Consider the following 16,018-nt stretch of genomic DNA (forward strand, 5'->3'; position numbering starts at 1 on the left):
GCACACTTAACATCTACTTGACTTGTCATTGTCATAATAGCTTCCCTTTGTCGATTGCATGCAATTAATTGGTAGCAAAAGAAAATTTTCAATATTTATCTAATAATAAATTGATCCGATAGTGTTTATAGATAAGTTTATTTAATTAAGATATCCCAAAATAACATGAAAATGCATTTAGATAACAAATAAATATATTTATTTAAGAAATGCCTATAAAATTAATTAGAAAACGTCTCATATATTTTCTAATTCAAAGCCATCATGTGCGTACGTGTTAAGATACGCGTAAATATGTGGGTTGTTATAAAGTATCTGTTTCCAATAGATACGTACAACGGATAGTACTTATTACCCTTTTCATTCATTGTTCCTTCAGTGGTATATCAAATATAAAGCTAGACATGTACATGTTTTGTAAATTCAAATCTAAAATAAATAAATAAGTTGGTTACTGTGAATAATATTATTTGGACGTCTTAATCCAAAAATATTTTTTTAAATGACGTTTTGATAGCACAATAAAATTCTAACTTGAATTGTATGACACTTTCCATAAAGTCGTTAGCGAAAAGTTCATAGAACATTAACTCTGATTAAATGGAAGACTTAGCGGACATAAAAATGGGAATATAAAACTTATTCCCTCATAAGTGGGATAACTGTTCGGCCCAATGTGAGAGTTTTTGTCAGATTTTTGCGGAAAATCCCAAAATCTGTTGTATTAGTGAAGCAATTTGTCGCCCGCTCGCGGCCACAACTTTTCTAATCTAAACTGTTGGCTAGTTGCGTTCAATCTTCGTGGAAACTTCAGTGTCCACACTGGACACATACGGCTTTTGTCATTTACGACATCAATGTTACATCTAATAGCAATTCAACCTAGAGCTTTGCTCGCCTTTCATTTTGACAATTTTTTTCTACCTATTGAAGTAGGTAATATTGATTAATCGATACATTTCAGACAATTTACATAAAACCATAATAAACTGTACACCCAAATCTTTCTTAGTAATCACATTGTTTATTGTTGAACCGGCTGTTCGGTAGTTTTCGAGTTTACCGTTCTCATACAGATAGATAAGCGGTGCCGAGGGACTTCTTTTTGTAATAATAATGTTATCCTTACATCCTTCTGCAATTTACTATTTATTCAACCATGTACCTAGAATCAATAGGTGCAATGCTCAGCAGATAATTTGAGTTTAAAGCGGAATGAGTCACTGTAATAAATAGTTTATGGGGGTGGTGTACACTGTGTTTTAAAGTTTGTTATTTACTTGGCGATGTAAAGTTTGGTTTATAACAAATAAAATATTAGTATACATTTTTAAGCCCTTTGCTGTCGGTTGAATTTTTAAATATTTTTTTACACAAAATATCCTTTTAAATAATCCCTAAATAACTAAATATAGGCAAAAGTGAAATGTAAATAATTTTTTTAATCTGAGTCACGTGGGTCATATGTATGTGCGGATGGGATCATAATTAGCCTATGTCAGGCTTTAGCTCCCTCCGAAGGTCTCAACTTGTCAGAGTGTCAGTGACACGAGGGTCCTCTAATTTTGAAGTGTGCATTTTTATTATTTGTTTCATTTAAGTGAATTTTATTATTCACGAAGGGTCGTCAGGGTTGGGTTAGGTTAGTCAATGGGATGAAAATTTGATTTGATTTTAAATTAAAATTTCTTAACACATCAAAAAGTTTTCAGTGATGAGGAATGTTGGCCTTATTGCATGAGCGTGCGCTTCTCAATCCTGAGGTTGTGTGTTTGAATTACGCCTGTGCAGCAATAGATTTTTCTGCGCAATTAACACTCGCGTAAAGGAAAATCATCATGTGAAACTGGTAGGCCTAGAGGTGACGGCGTATGGCAGGCACAGAAGGATAACCTTGCTTATTAAGAAATAATCACTAAACATATGCCAAAATCTAAAGCTACCTTAAGTTTGTGGTGGCAATTAAAAAGATAAAGTCTTAAAAAAACTAAAAACCCCGCGAAGATTCGGGGCTTATTCTACAAAAATATCTTTGAGAATTAGACTTAAAATAACGCACTTATTTAGATCTTGAGGAATAGATTTAAGGTATATATAATATACATATTTTAATGTAATTTTCTTGATCACAGAGTTTGCATCCATTAAACTATCTGCTACTCTCAACTCTCAGCATACGAACAGTCGTATGAATTTTAAAAATGCTTCAATCGAAAATATGGTTCATTTTATTTAAACTCTACCCTGGCAATGTTATGACTCTAAAGTGACTTGAATTGTAGAGATTTATAAAATATTCGCTAGCACGAGATTTGTGCCCCTGAAAAATAACCGCAGATGAAATTAATCTCTTCTAAAAGTGCACTTTATAAAAGCCTGACAGTTGATGTTAAACGAAATTCGATTTTTAAAATTGAAAGAAAATTCAAACTTTGTACTTTTATTTTGGAATTAACGTTACGGTGTCATAGACTGGTACGCCCCATTCTGTACTAATATTTAGCATAATACCCATTCTTCTCGTTCGTTCACCCTTAAATATGAATTTAATAATAATAAAAGCCTTTCATTTTAGATACTAGGTACATTGAATTTATTTTAATATTCTATTATCTATGTAACACTGTTAATTTGATGGTATCTGTGTGCCCTTTTCTAGCAAAGCCCTTCGTTCGAATTTAAATTTAGAACCATTTAAGTTTATTTACCATAAAAAGTGTAGGTACATTGTGTTGCCTACGTGATCAGTGCTTGTACGGCGACAGAAAATATTAAGGCCCCATAATTTACGGCATGTTTCACAAAAGAACATACTTGTCATTATTAATAATAAATTAAAATGACAAAGTAATAATAAAAAAATATAATATAAGTTGTGAAATAAAGTTCGGATGATAACCGCTAATTATAGATATTCATAAATCTAAGGCCGACACCAATAATGAGGTAATTTGCGAAAATATAGATGTAACTTCATCCAAATCATCTTTATGGCTGGAAGTTTTCCACGGTCCGCATCACAAGACATTTTATTTTGCGAAGTAGCGAACTGTGGAATCAACAACCTGTGGGGGTCTTCCCTGGGTGATACGACCTCCAATTGCTTAAAAAAATGCGGGCAACGCACTCAAAAAAGATGTCCATGGGCTGCGATGATCGCCCTTTTTAAGCTATTCATTATCATTATTTATTTGTCGCAATTTATTCCTCTCCAAACCATCATATCTGACACATTATTTATTTTATAAATATTTATTATTTTAGATTTGTAGGAAGATATAAACTTATTTATTCGGGCCAATAGTATAATATATGCTTGCCAGCATGATTAATGATTACGTAGATCTGCCCCGTGCCTTACTCTTTACCATTTCAGTATAAAGTTTAAAAACTCAATTGGGGTATATTCACATGACCCCTATTTTGTGGGGCGTACGTGGGGCTAATGCGTCACAGGTGTCGCATACTGTAACGATGACAGGATCGCTAATTGTTTCGTGTTTGCAAACATATTAATGTTGCCACAATTTCTTGCTATTATAAACACTGGTGACAAAATTCACTTTAAACAAGGGTTAAGGATCGGTTTATTAAATAAATGATTATGCAGTGTCAAAATATATACAGCGAAGCTAATCGCACATCGATTATACAGGTTTGCTTAAAGTTTCTAAGTAGATACTGAAAACAGATATACCCTACTCAACTATGAATTCAACGATCTTTCGTTAGTTACGAACTGCAGAACGATACTCGTTATTGTTTTTAATGTTTGATTTAGTTACTTATTTTATATTTTTTAACATAATTTAGCTTTTATCTATAACAATTTGTCAATCATTTTGTTTCTATCATATAATTGTCGGGGTGAATCAAAAATGTACACACATTCCGCAGGCAAAATTGTAAAAACGTAGCAGAAATTAAGAATAAAAATATTAATATTAATATATTTGAAATAAATATAACAAGAATATAGTCGTTCGTACATAAATGTACCACTTCATTTGCGGCAATCAACTTTTAATTTTATCCGCTCTTTGAATTAGTTAGACTGTTCAAAGAGAAGTTTTTCGGTTAAGATGTGAGCAAGTACGTGCTGATAAAAGGAAACTTCAAGACGTGACCTTTATGGATCAAATCATTACGTTTTATTCAAGTAGTCTTTACTACCTTTAATGGTAAATTTATTATTAGTGCGGCTTCAGGCCAAGCCATAGTCTGCTGTGAGGCCCGAACGTTCTTAGTAATTTTTTGGACCGCCCACTGATTATAGGAAAGGCATTCCGCCATGACTTCGTTCCTTTGCCTTTAATCTTATAATTTTTAGTAGGATCTTTTTTCAGTTCAGCCCATAGTTTGTTTGTAAAATTAATTTCACTAATAACTAGTTAGTTAGCCCCATACGTATTATACTCATTGTGTACACTGTCTGCCTATCATCCAGATAACCTATAATCCAGGCCACACAATGGTCCTAGTTTGTGTAACTTGTTTCTTTTCTTTTTTCTTATGTGTGGCCTTGTTGGTGTGGCTTTAATTAAAAAATAATGAATGGGTTGGATTGGTTGTTGTAGCTGCACGTTACCTATCTCTGATAAAATGATAAAGTCAAGCTTAATCTAAAATTAGCTAGAAAGGTGGATTAGGCCATCCTTAGTGATTTTATTAGTGCAGTTTTGGCCTAGTGGCTTCAACGTGAGACTCCCATCCCTGAGATCGTAGACAGGTCGGGATAGACAGGGCAATGGACTTTCGGTCTATGTGCACATTTAATACTCGCTCGTACGGTCAAGGAAAATTTTGTGATGAAAGTCATGCGTTAGACCCAAACAGTTGACGGCGTGTGTCACAAGTACAGAAGGCAGATCGCCTCCTTGTCTATCACGAAACACATACAGAATTCTGAGACCCAGACCTGATGGTTGTAGCACCACTGGTTTTTTAATAACTATATCGCTTTAAATGTATATAGGAAAATTGTTAATAAATAAATTATGAATTTTGTCTACCAAGACAATGTTTCATTCAGAATATATTGAAACAAAAACAGCATAACGATGCACACCGTAAAATATTTTTTGGTTTTATTGATATTATAGAGAATATATTGCAAATTTATTTACACAGATAATGTAGACAGATGCGGTAATAATTAATCACACCACAATCTATGAGGTATTGACAGGTTTTCGAATATGATGACACATTGGAATTTACATGTTAACATTACCAATCAAGAGATAGTACCGAGTATTAAATCAATACTTAATATAATATTTTTATATTATTAGCAAATTTCGTGTCTAAATATGTACAGGAAAGGCTTGTTACAAAATTTTCTAAAAAGTTTTTTACAGATAGCTTTTCTTTTAAAATTTCTGATATCTCACACTAATACCGAAAGTACAAAAGGTCAGATAAAAAAGTGCAAAAAAACTTTGTTGTATGCGAAATTTTATATTTACTTAAATTAGCAACAATTTAAACATTACAAATTATAAATCAATACATCTCTTCGAGCGAAGTCATATAATGCTCCTGTAGTTCCGAGTTATCGACGTGCCTCTTTCTAAACACCGACGCAATCACCGCTTCTTCAGTGGGCACATTCGTTTCCCTTTTTCCTTGTACCTTTTTATTTTTCTTGTTTGTTTTTCTTTTCGAAGCCGTCAGAATTAAATCAGCTTCGGGCGATTCGCAGGGTAAAGATTTTTGTATGCTGTAAACTTGGCACGTCGTAGAAATAGCTCGTGTTACGTTCGGTTCTGATATTAATTGATTGTTCGTTTCTTTCACTTTCAGCGCGTATATTTCACCATTCTCGTTATATTTTATTACTGATACTGACTTTTTCGCTTTAGATTTCTTCGATTTCTTCTCGCCTTTTGTTTCGAAATGAACGCTTCTTTTCTCTTTTATTTTGTTATCTTTCTTTGTCAAAAGCTGGTAAATGTCATCGTCCCTAATTTTTGATAGGCGATGCACTTTGTGAGCTCTTACAACTCGTTCCATACAATTAGCGCAGCTTTTGCAAGATGGATCCGTGAACACAGCCTGCAAATCACTCGCTTTATTATTATTAGCTTCAATATTAACATTTAAGATTATATTTTTTCCAACATTTACCCGCGTTTTTGTTATCGTATCATTGGCTGTATCATAATATGAATATCCCATTTTATTTTTTCCTGGAAAATTATACAGTCAATTTTAATTTAAAAGTAACGAGGAACTAGCAAGATAACCTAGTTATACTGTGATAATAGAAGTGTGCTAACGAAGCAAGTATGAGCGTTGGAGAAATTTTAATTAAGTACCTCAAGGAGTAACGAAAAGGGTAAAAGTAAATCAAAGCGTAGCTCCTCACCTCGCGCTTGCGGCACTAGTGTTAGAAATGCATACAACAGTAGCGGACTCATTAGTTCCATTTGCCTCTCACTCGCAAGGCGTCGTCCTTGCACCTGACAATGCAACAAATGCACACTAACAAGCTTCGTTACAGCAAATCTGTTACAAAACGCACACTTTACCGCTCCCGTGTCTTACTGCAAAATGTTTCAAAGAGCTTTGCTATTTCGCTCGTATTATCAAGCGTGGAATTAGAATAGGTCTCCTCAAATGGAAATAAATCGACAAGCGTTGTCTGCTAAATCGGAGCTTACATTAACCTGTTTAAGGGCATTTTGTGAGAATATATCAATATTTACTGAAGCGGAAGTGTTTACGTGAGATGGGTTTGACAATCGAATGTTTGATTTTCACCAGTCTCAGGAGGCTATTGTTCTCGTGTTTATATGTTTATGCAGACCGTTAACTGCACTGTGGAATACGTGCAACACTATGTAACGATACACTGAAGTAGACAATTGCTTTGTACTGTAACTATTAGTCGATACGTATGAGTGTTTTGAATCAATAAGTTATCGTGACTAGGATCGGATTTCGCATGTGTCTACACAGAAACAACAAACTTAAAATAAACAACGGAAATTCATCAACTATAGTTCTTATTTATTCAATCATATGTAAGTGCGTTGACGACAGTTCAGGATTTAGTACGCAGGGTTAAGAAAAATTAGTTGGAAATGGTTCATCGCGGTGCACGAGGTAATACAGTGATTGCTATAACATAAAATGACTCGGCTATCATGTTAACCTATTCCACATGGTGAGCATTATATACTAGTACGCAATATATTAAAACGAACACAGATTTTAGCATAGCAACTACAAAGGATATTAGCAAATGAAGTGTACTTCAAATTAAGTCTCTGTAATTATCAGATAACTTTAGTGTAAAGTGATCACAAGTGATACTAAAAAGCTTGATCATAATAACCATCTATACAATCTATTTCGAAAGCGTATTGCGTACTTCAAGGGAACTAACTTTTTTAGGCTCTGTTTGCACATTCGCTACTCAAATCCCAGGCGTCACATATATCTTTTCTTACAAATTATGCCTTGAAGGTAAGTAATTGATTAGTCAACCTGACATGCTCTCGTATTAGGGTTTGAGACGTTGTGGTTTTCTTACATTTCCTTCACTGATGACTAAAAGACAAATCTTTGACATAAAAAATGTAATTACACCAAGTGCAAAACTCACCAAGCTTTATCAGGCTAAAAATTAATGCTCGCGAAAACGTCATGACTCTTGGCTTACGGTCGTGAACTTAAAATATTTTCAGTAGTTTTCGCGAATTCAGATAAAAAATGTGACATGGCATTAAATTAAATGAATTTCCCCAAGCCAAACTAGCGTCCCGGCGGCGCAGGCTCATTTCGCTTATCAACCGTTTTCATGCGTTCCCACTTATCTTGCTGTCGTATATTCTTTTAAAGAAAAATAAGCACCTATAATTTTATTGTATAAGCAATTTGGACGAATAAGGTTTTATATTGGATTCTTTATTGGACAATGTATTAATTTTTATATAGTCTGGGTTCCATTTTCATTTAATATTTATAAATGATTAGGATGAAATTAATATACTTTGATGTTTCACTTTTCCGTCTTGTAAATAACAAGTGAGACGTATTTATTAAAGGTAAGGCATTTTTGCAAATTGTTTTTTTAGATTTGAGGGTGATCTTACGTTCGTACCAACCCGTGATTTGCCGTGAATCAGAACCACCGGCTTACTAAATCGCGAAGGCAAAAAATAACTATTTCAAAAAATTCTAGACAACGGTTTCATTTGTTTGGTGTATTTCATCCGCTATCTTGTAGCCTGCCTTTATTCAAAGAATATGCTTCATCTTATTAAAGACACACTCCTTGTTTTTCCAATATAAATACAGTCTTCACATTTAAATAAAAAATCTTTGATGCCTATAACCGCGAATTTCTTCGTTTCGTGTTCTTTACAACAGTCTTCAGTCAGAACTCTAACCATGTCTGAGGTCTTAGGACGCACAATGTAAAATCGAATAAAAATATTTCGTGTGTGTGTGGCAAACATGTGGTAATCATATTTGGAACTACACGGGAGAACGAAACTGTATCGCTCGAAAATAATACGTGTAGGCTAATTGTAAGGAAAATCGATACTTTAAAACTGTCAAAAACTGTAGCTGTCATGACGAAACTACTATAGGTATAAAGCTAAGACATAAAAAAAACCAATCAAAACGTCGAGTCGAATAATATTTGTATTAAGTTTTTAAATAACATAAACTTGGTAAAATTAAAATCTCTTTGTTCCTATGCAGAATGCAGATACTTGAACATGTAAATAAATAAAAAGAATTGATAAGAAGCTTAGCATGCATTCTTTACAAATTCTTTCCTCATTTTATCCTTGGCGTGAGGTCATTTGTTTCTCTTATAAAATACGTTGGGCTCCCATTTGTATGGTACTCTTCTGACTGGAAATCAGCGCGTTTTCTATGCAGTTTTAAAGCGAACTAAAACGATGCCTTTAGATTTTCCTTTTATGAGCTTTATAAACGTGCTATCATTGTTTATTTGGCTAGAACATCAACGTTATATGTTTTTACCTTTTATTTGAGCCTTTCATTAAGCTGTAGCGTTGTTTTAGTGGATTTTCAAGTTTATTTCAGAATTTAATTACTAATTAGTGTACACGCGTAATCACTGGGCAGAAATCCACTGCGTGTCAAATAGCGGGAAATTGTATACTAAAATTGTTTATATGGGTAATATTTACTTAATTTGTCTGCTATACTACCTTTTGAAAATGACGGTGATTTAACGTGAGCATTATTAGCCCGGTGTTTCAGCCACTCAGATTGCGTGTTCGAACTCCGGCTGTGGAAATGTAATTTATTTTTAAGTGCGACATTAAGGTTTCTCATTACCTCCCGTTAGGTATTTATTGGCTTGTTCGTATCTAAATAAATATAAGTTATAAATTACATAATTTCAAACATACCAAAATTATAGTTACTAATAGCTAAAGCTTTAAGTAAAACAAAAACATTAATTCTTATACTCCACAATATAAAGTTCTATTGTTATATAAATAAATAAAAAAATAGGGTACATTACTATATTATATAAAAAATGTATTACAAAATGTATATTGATTATTCCTAGAAGTGTACGCTATCAGTTGGCAAAAGTAGTGATGGCTTGATGAATGACCTTAACTGAACCGGCTAAGCTATACACAGGGATGGATTAATGTATTTTAAAGAGAAGCAATAATTTATAATAAATCTTAAAATGTATAAACTAATTAATGAAATCATTCTATAAAAATATATAATAAAAGACAGTACTTCAGAAAGTTATATTTTTATAGTGCAAATTATAGTGTAAAATTTCAGTTAGCATTGAAACAGATGAAGCAATAATTATATCAATGGGTGCATACATTAAGTTGTACGTAAGTAGAGGATTGAATAGATGTTATTATATAATATTACACATTTACACATGCACACACATACACAAAAGAAAGTTCTATTTTTATAGTGCAAATTATAGTGTAAAATTTCAGTTAGCATTGAAACAGATGGAGCAATAATTATATCAATGGGTGCATACATTAAGTAGTACGTAAGTAGAGGATTGAATAGATGTTATTATATAACATTACACATTTACACATGCACACACATACACAAACAAACACATAGTCTACCATACGCAGAATACACGTATTTATTACCAATTTATGGAAGAGCTGGGAATTTCTATTTGCTTAATAGTGTGTGTATTTACTTAAAACACATTGTATATAATTTACTATATTATATCAAATAAACTATTAATTGTTTTTAAATTTGAACAGATAAAGATGTCTTACTCTTTTAACTCAAGTTCTCTCCCGTGTCTTTCTTTCAGATTGGTTTCGCGGTGCTGAAAGGGACAGATGATTAGTTGAATACATAGATTAAGATTTTTCATAAAAATATATTCATACATTCAGCCCTGGGGTTTCGCCAGTATGACAACTGCATCCATCATATCGAAATGCGCAAGCTTTTATCCAGCATCGTTTGATATAATATTTCACTTTGATACTAAAATATTTACGCCACGAAAAAAACCATTGACACAGACATAGTACGGCAATATTTATTTCCGATTTCTAAACAAATAAATGCTACTTACATTTAGGTAAACAGTGGGTCGATAATCACCGGTTTCTTTAAAAGTACGCTTTGAAACTTAACACATTTAACACTTAACGACTCGGACCATTCGATACATCAATACAGATGAAAATTTAAAAAAAATCGGTCCAGCCGTTTATGTTAGCGTAAACTTATGTACTACTTATGTTAGTCTTTGTAACGCAATTTGACATGCGATTTTTATTTATTTAAAATAAATCCTTATCTATGATTACTAATTCGAAGGCTCTCATCGACATTTTACAACCTTTGATTACCTTTGTAGTTGAAGAAATTAAAGAAATTAAAATTACAATTATAAGTAAATAATTAAATAAGTAACAATAATAGTAAAGCTGTTGTCAAAAACACTGTCGTCATAAACATCGGGAGGATATTTGTAACTGATTAATTTCATTACTATATAAATATTTAATGATAAACGATGTATCAAATTAACAGCATTAATATTACATTTAGTTTTAATAATATAAAATAGATCAGTCATTCATCAGATAATTGTGATTTTCCTATAACGAACTTTGTGCTTATAATTAACAATCAATTTGACTTTTAATTATATGCACAAAATAATGTATTTACAGAAAATGTTAAACCATAAACAATTCATGACATACATGATATAGGACACAAGGAGTACTGAAGAAAAGAAATAAAAAAAAATGTAATAGTGTGTTGCCCTAAATCATTTATTCTCATCACGTACCTGTTAGTAATATGTATCATTTACACGCTCATATTTCTTGTTTTATGATAGGAAAAGCTTAAATAATTATAAGGGCGTACACGGACCGGCATGAGTTTTCAAAGTCGATTACCAGACGTAATCAGCAGCAGCAGACAGCAACAAACATTTTACAAAACTGTCGAAAATATTGTAAGGTCTGAAAGAAACGCCTTCTCTATGTCCAATTTCACTGTGAACTAACCAAAATAAAACGGCAACACATCGCAAAAAAAACATTATATATTATTCGTTTAAATTAATAGGAGTTATATAAGTTATATATGAAATACTAAAAATTATTAATAAATATATACAAAACAACCTCCTATTCCGATATAATAGACTATATAAGGCAGTGGGATATTCTGACAAGATGCATAAAAAAGAATGATTTTTATTTCCTAGTTTACGGCTTTAAAGTTTCAGCAGTTTCAAAATAGTCATTGTACAGAAACGAGACAGGATACAAATTCCAGCTATCATTTTGCTATACATGCTTTCTGTGTGATAAAGTGGTTGCAGGATTGGTTGCATTCTCATTTTCACAATGCATCGTGGTAAATGATACCTTTATCTACCTACTTCCTTCGCTATACCTTTACAAATAAGTAGCCTATTTGTAATTTAGTAAATTAGGTAATTTTACTGCGCATAGCCGGGCTGATTACTGTAGGCGTACCGCAATTGTAAATCGTGATTACAGAATGAAATTTAATAGATTTTGCACGTGTGAAATAAAATGGCGCTAATCAAGACCATCAATAAATATTCGTAGGCAAAAGGTCTTCCAACTTTATTTATCTATTCTATGATATTAACCATCTCAAACGTTCAGCTGGTTAGAACTAGAAGTAAAAATACTGAACTCCGATATTTTATATAAACCAACTCTACCAATATACAAACTTCCGACAAACTAAACTACTAGAATTAAATTATAGTTCGTCTAATGGTTAATATAAACTTAATAACTCCTTTCTGTTTATATCTAACGAGCAAGAAATTTTTTGAGTTTGGTTTATTAGTCTACATATTTTCTGTTTTTCTTGGATAAATATTTTTCTACGATAAAACGCTTCATTAGGTTGCAGATCTTTAAAAGTTTGACATTTTTAGACTAGTTTAGGGCTGGATTAAAGCGTAATTACCAGTTACTTGATACAGTACTCCTTTCTCAGCATTAAACTAACTATCATTATGTTTTTTATAATAATTAACGTTCTTATATGCCATAGGACGCGATAGTTTTGTCACACTTGCAAATCATCCCGTAATTTTGGCTTAACTATGATTGTTCAGCAGCGTAGACTCATCATAGATATACGACACTACCCATCGTTCGATTTGATAAATCAAATTTGAAAAATCAAAAACAAATAAAACGCGCTATCGTTTGGTCAAAATATCTGGTTTGACTGTACAACGAGTAGTTGAATGGTTAGTATTTGTTAGAATTAATATGACGTTACTAACAATTAAAATAGTGTAAACGCTAGGGAGCACAATTTCTTAAAGGCTTGCCTAATGCTGTTAATATTGTGCAATATTTTTTTTTAACTTATCTAGAAACCTTAAATAAATTTAGATTGTATTGTCTTCCTGAAGTATTAGGCTTAAGGTCATTTAAGTTCTTTTTCAAGGCTTTAATAACGCTTTGTCAAATTACTTGAATTTCCGACTTAGGACTTGAAGCGTGAAAGCCTATTATCGGATTAGCACAAATTGATAGTGACTGTTAACCAAGATGTATGATTCAAAATGTGTAATAGTAAATTTTCTGCCATATTTCCAAGAATTTCATTATTTTTTAACTACACGTGTGTGAACTAGTTATAGTATATTTATTTAGATACACAGTTACCATATCAGTTATTTCTTATTACATAAACCTCGGTGTAGCCAAGTAAACGTTGCCTAGTTGCCTATTACGTATTAGTTCGTCTCTTTCTTTCAAATTGTGTTTACGCTGTGATAAAAAGAAGTGTTAAAGTTTAGTATTACTGTGCAAGCATTTAAGTGCGTGACTTAATTAATTAACTGCGTAATTCGACTTTTTAGATTCGGTCTAATGCATATATACTAATACTTAAGGGAATTATATCTTTGCATTTATTTTGTATCTTTAATATTTAAAATTAATAAACATAAAAAGTAGTGGATCTATTTAAAATGTTCACTACTATATATTCATTGGAATTGGAATTGGCTTGTTCCTGAGTAACATAGGATATACTAATTTCCAAAATATTTTTAGACGATGTGTGCATCCTGGGATGTCCGTTTCTATTATAAAGACTACCGCAATATGTTTCATGGAACTTGTGTATTTTAATAATAATATTATTTAATAGGAATAATAATAGAATACAAAGTATGGTAATGTATTTGACGGCGGTGGTAGGTAGTTGGTACAAAAAAGACAGCGATATCAAGCGCTGGCGGCGCGTGCACCTGACGTCATCGCCCCACTCCGTTCCTGGTTTATAAAAACACGAATCGCCGCTGTATCGGCACGCATGTCCCTCGACACAAGGTGACCTTGTACAAGGCCTGCATCCGACCGTGCATGACTTACGCTAGCGTAGTCTTTTCGCATTGTGCCATCTCCTATATCCACCGGCTACAGGTGCTTCAGTCACGATTCATGAGAATCGCGACCGGTGCGCCCTTCTACGTGAGAAACGTCGATCCCCACCACGACCTGGAACTCCCTACCATAGCCCAATGGATGAAGTTGGCGTCCACACACCACTTCGACAAGGCTAAACACCATCCCAATCCGCTGGTGCGCCAATCAAAGCATCAATTACCCCTTTCCGACAAAAAAGGCTCGTAGGAGACATCGACATACATTAACAGATCCGGACATTTACCCAGAGGGTAAAAAGCCGCCTTCACCGGGGAAGGCGAGGACCTTTACTTCGCACTTCGCTCACTCCAGTGAGCTCCCGTCCTGCCCTTCAGGCGATTGAACACTCCGCGACGGCCCAAGCCGAGGTTTCGAGTCTCACAGGAGACGTCCTTGCGCTAGCCGCTGGATAAAATGCCATTCTGGCCGAAATCACCAAAACAACCCGAGCTGAGCTGTAAAAGCCCTTAAGGCCAACAGCGAGATTCCATTAAAAAAAAAAAAAAGTATCGGCACGCATTTCTCGGGTTGCGTCGAGGTGCACGGACCGCAGTCTTAACCGACTGTCACCTCTCTCCCTCACTGCTATTATTTTTATTGATTAAATTATTAATTAAATTATATTTCGTGCTTTACTTCTGATGTCTAAGCCAATTCCGACATATTGTCTATTGGTAAAAGCAAGTAAATAAACATTGCCAGGTGTAAACTTTATGGTTACATCGAAAAATAGACCGGATTATCCCTAAGGCCCACAGAGTGTAACGTTATTATTTCAAGAGATTATAGAGGTACGTAACTTATGTGAATGAACATCTGAAACTATGTAGGCTTCAAACTCTGTGTTCTTTTGTTATAGTTAAGTACACAGACGTTGAAAGATTTCTCAGCCATTATAAGGTTTGCGATTTTTTTCTCTCTCTCAATGTTGGTTTGCGAAACTCAGTAGAATTGTGGAACCATCAAATCGGTTATAATGAATAGTTGTTACATTTTATATATAAAAACTTGTATCCTCCGAAACAGCCTGATAGATATTCAAGCAATTTACTACTTTAATTAATTAGTTCGTATTCATTCTCTGAGTTTCAAAGTCGAAAACCAAGTTATCCGTGTTGATCAATGTATACCGTAACATATACTCTGTATCTAGGAGATTAATTTATTGATTAATCAACACACAACACGATCCGATTAATCTATCACAATCAAACCAAGCACATACTTCACGTCTTTTCCTCTATGTCCTCTCACCCGAGATTTTGACCTTTTCCACGTGGGTCGTCGCGTCAGGTATCTAAAAATAGTCACGAATGAAGATACAACATATTATATCAACATTCATCTCACATTCAAACTCGTAAGATGCCGGAATAAAACTATGTTGTTCACGAATGTTTCGGGTTTCAATTCCACCCTCAACAAATCAATTAGGATTGTTGGAAGGGTTCGGAAAACTGTGCGCGACATTTCTATCACTAATTTCATCAAAACTTAGTTGACATGGGGAAAAGTTTGCGCAAGTCACATATTTTATAGTGCCAGATGTTGGGGGACTTTCACAAGACAGGAAAACCTGCAGTTTTATAGTGCAAATTATCTTGCCATTTGACCACTTTCGTATAAAAAGTTCAAACAACTTGGTAGCACCAAACTAAGAAGTTAAGGACTCTACCACAAAGGATTACCCCTTAAGCTGCGGTTGTAAGTAAGAAACAAAAGTTAGAGTCATAAAAAGTTTCATGACACCGCGTCGCTTTAAGATAAGGCAATTTAAAGCGGAGTGCATAAACATGATTGTTGTGTGATAGCCGGCGCTTATCAAAAGCGGCGCGTTGTAGTCGACAAATTGTGGCTGACATACCGTTTAGAAATTATCTGTAATATTTTAGGTGTGTTGATTAAACCCTTTCATTGTCAAATGAGTTGATACCAAACGTCGATAATGTATCTTCGTGTAATGCAGATCAGTAAATAAACTTAATATAAAGCATTAGAATAATTCAATCAAGTTTAACATAATATGTAAATTCAAACACTGACAACGGACA

General features: G+C 33.6%; 1 protein-coding gene across 2 annotated transcripts; it reads right to left on the bottom strand.

Annotated features, from left to right (window-relative positions):
* Positions 1–5,456: 5,456 nt before the first annotated feature.
* Positions 5,457–6,722, bottom strand: LOC123707260. Of its 2 annotated transcripts, XM_045657157.1 has the most exons (3): positions 6,371–6,722; positions 6,130–6,191; positions 5,457–6,057 (listed from the first exon to the last, which is right to left on the bottom strand). In XM_045657157.1, exons 1-3 carry the CDS (start codon positions 6,429–6,431, stop codon positions 5,506–5,508), a joined length of 675 nt encoding a protein of 224 aa, XP_045513113.1. In that variant the 5' UTR covers positions 6,432–6,722; the 3' UTR covers positions 5,457–5,505. The 2 variants fall into 2 exon arrangements, with proteins under 2 accessions (XP_045513113.1, XP_045513112.1); XM_045657156.1 differs by having other exon boundaries at positions 5,457–6,191.
* Between the last annotated feature and the right edge of the window lie 9,296 nt (positions 6,723–16,018).

The sequence above is a fragment of the Pieris brassicae genome, chromosome 3, assembly GCF_905147105.1.
Source record: "Pieris brassicae chromosome 3, ilPieBrab1.1, whole genome shotgun sequence".
Lineage (NCBI taxonomy): Eukaryota > Metazoa > Arthropoda > Insecta > Lepidoptera > Pieridae > Pieris > Pieris brassicae.

Coding starts and splice junctions, on each gene's coding strand:
- LOC123707260 (XM_045657156.1), bottom strand. CDS start 6,431: ATGGAACTAATGAGTCCGCTACTGTTGTATGCATTTCTAACACTAGTG. Junction 6,192..6,370: donor ACTAGTGCCGCAAGCGCGAG/GTGAGGAGCTAC, acceptor ATAATTTTCCAG/GAAAAAATAAAATGGGATAT.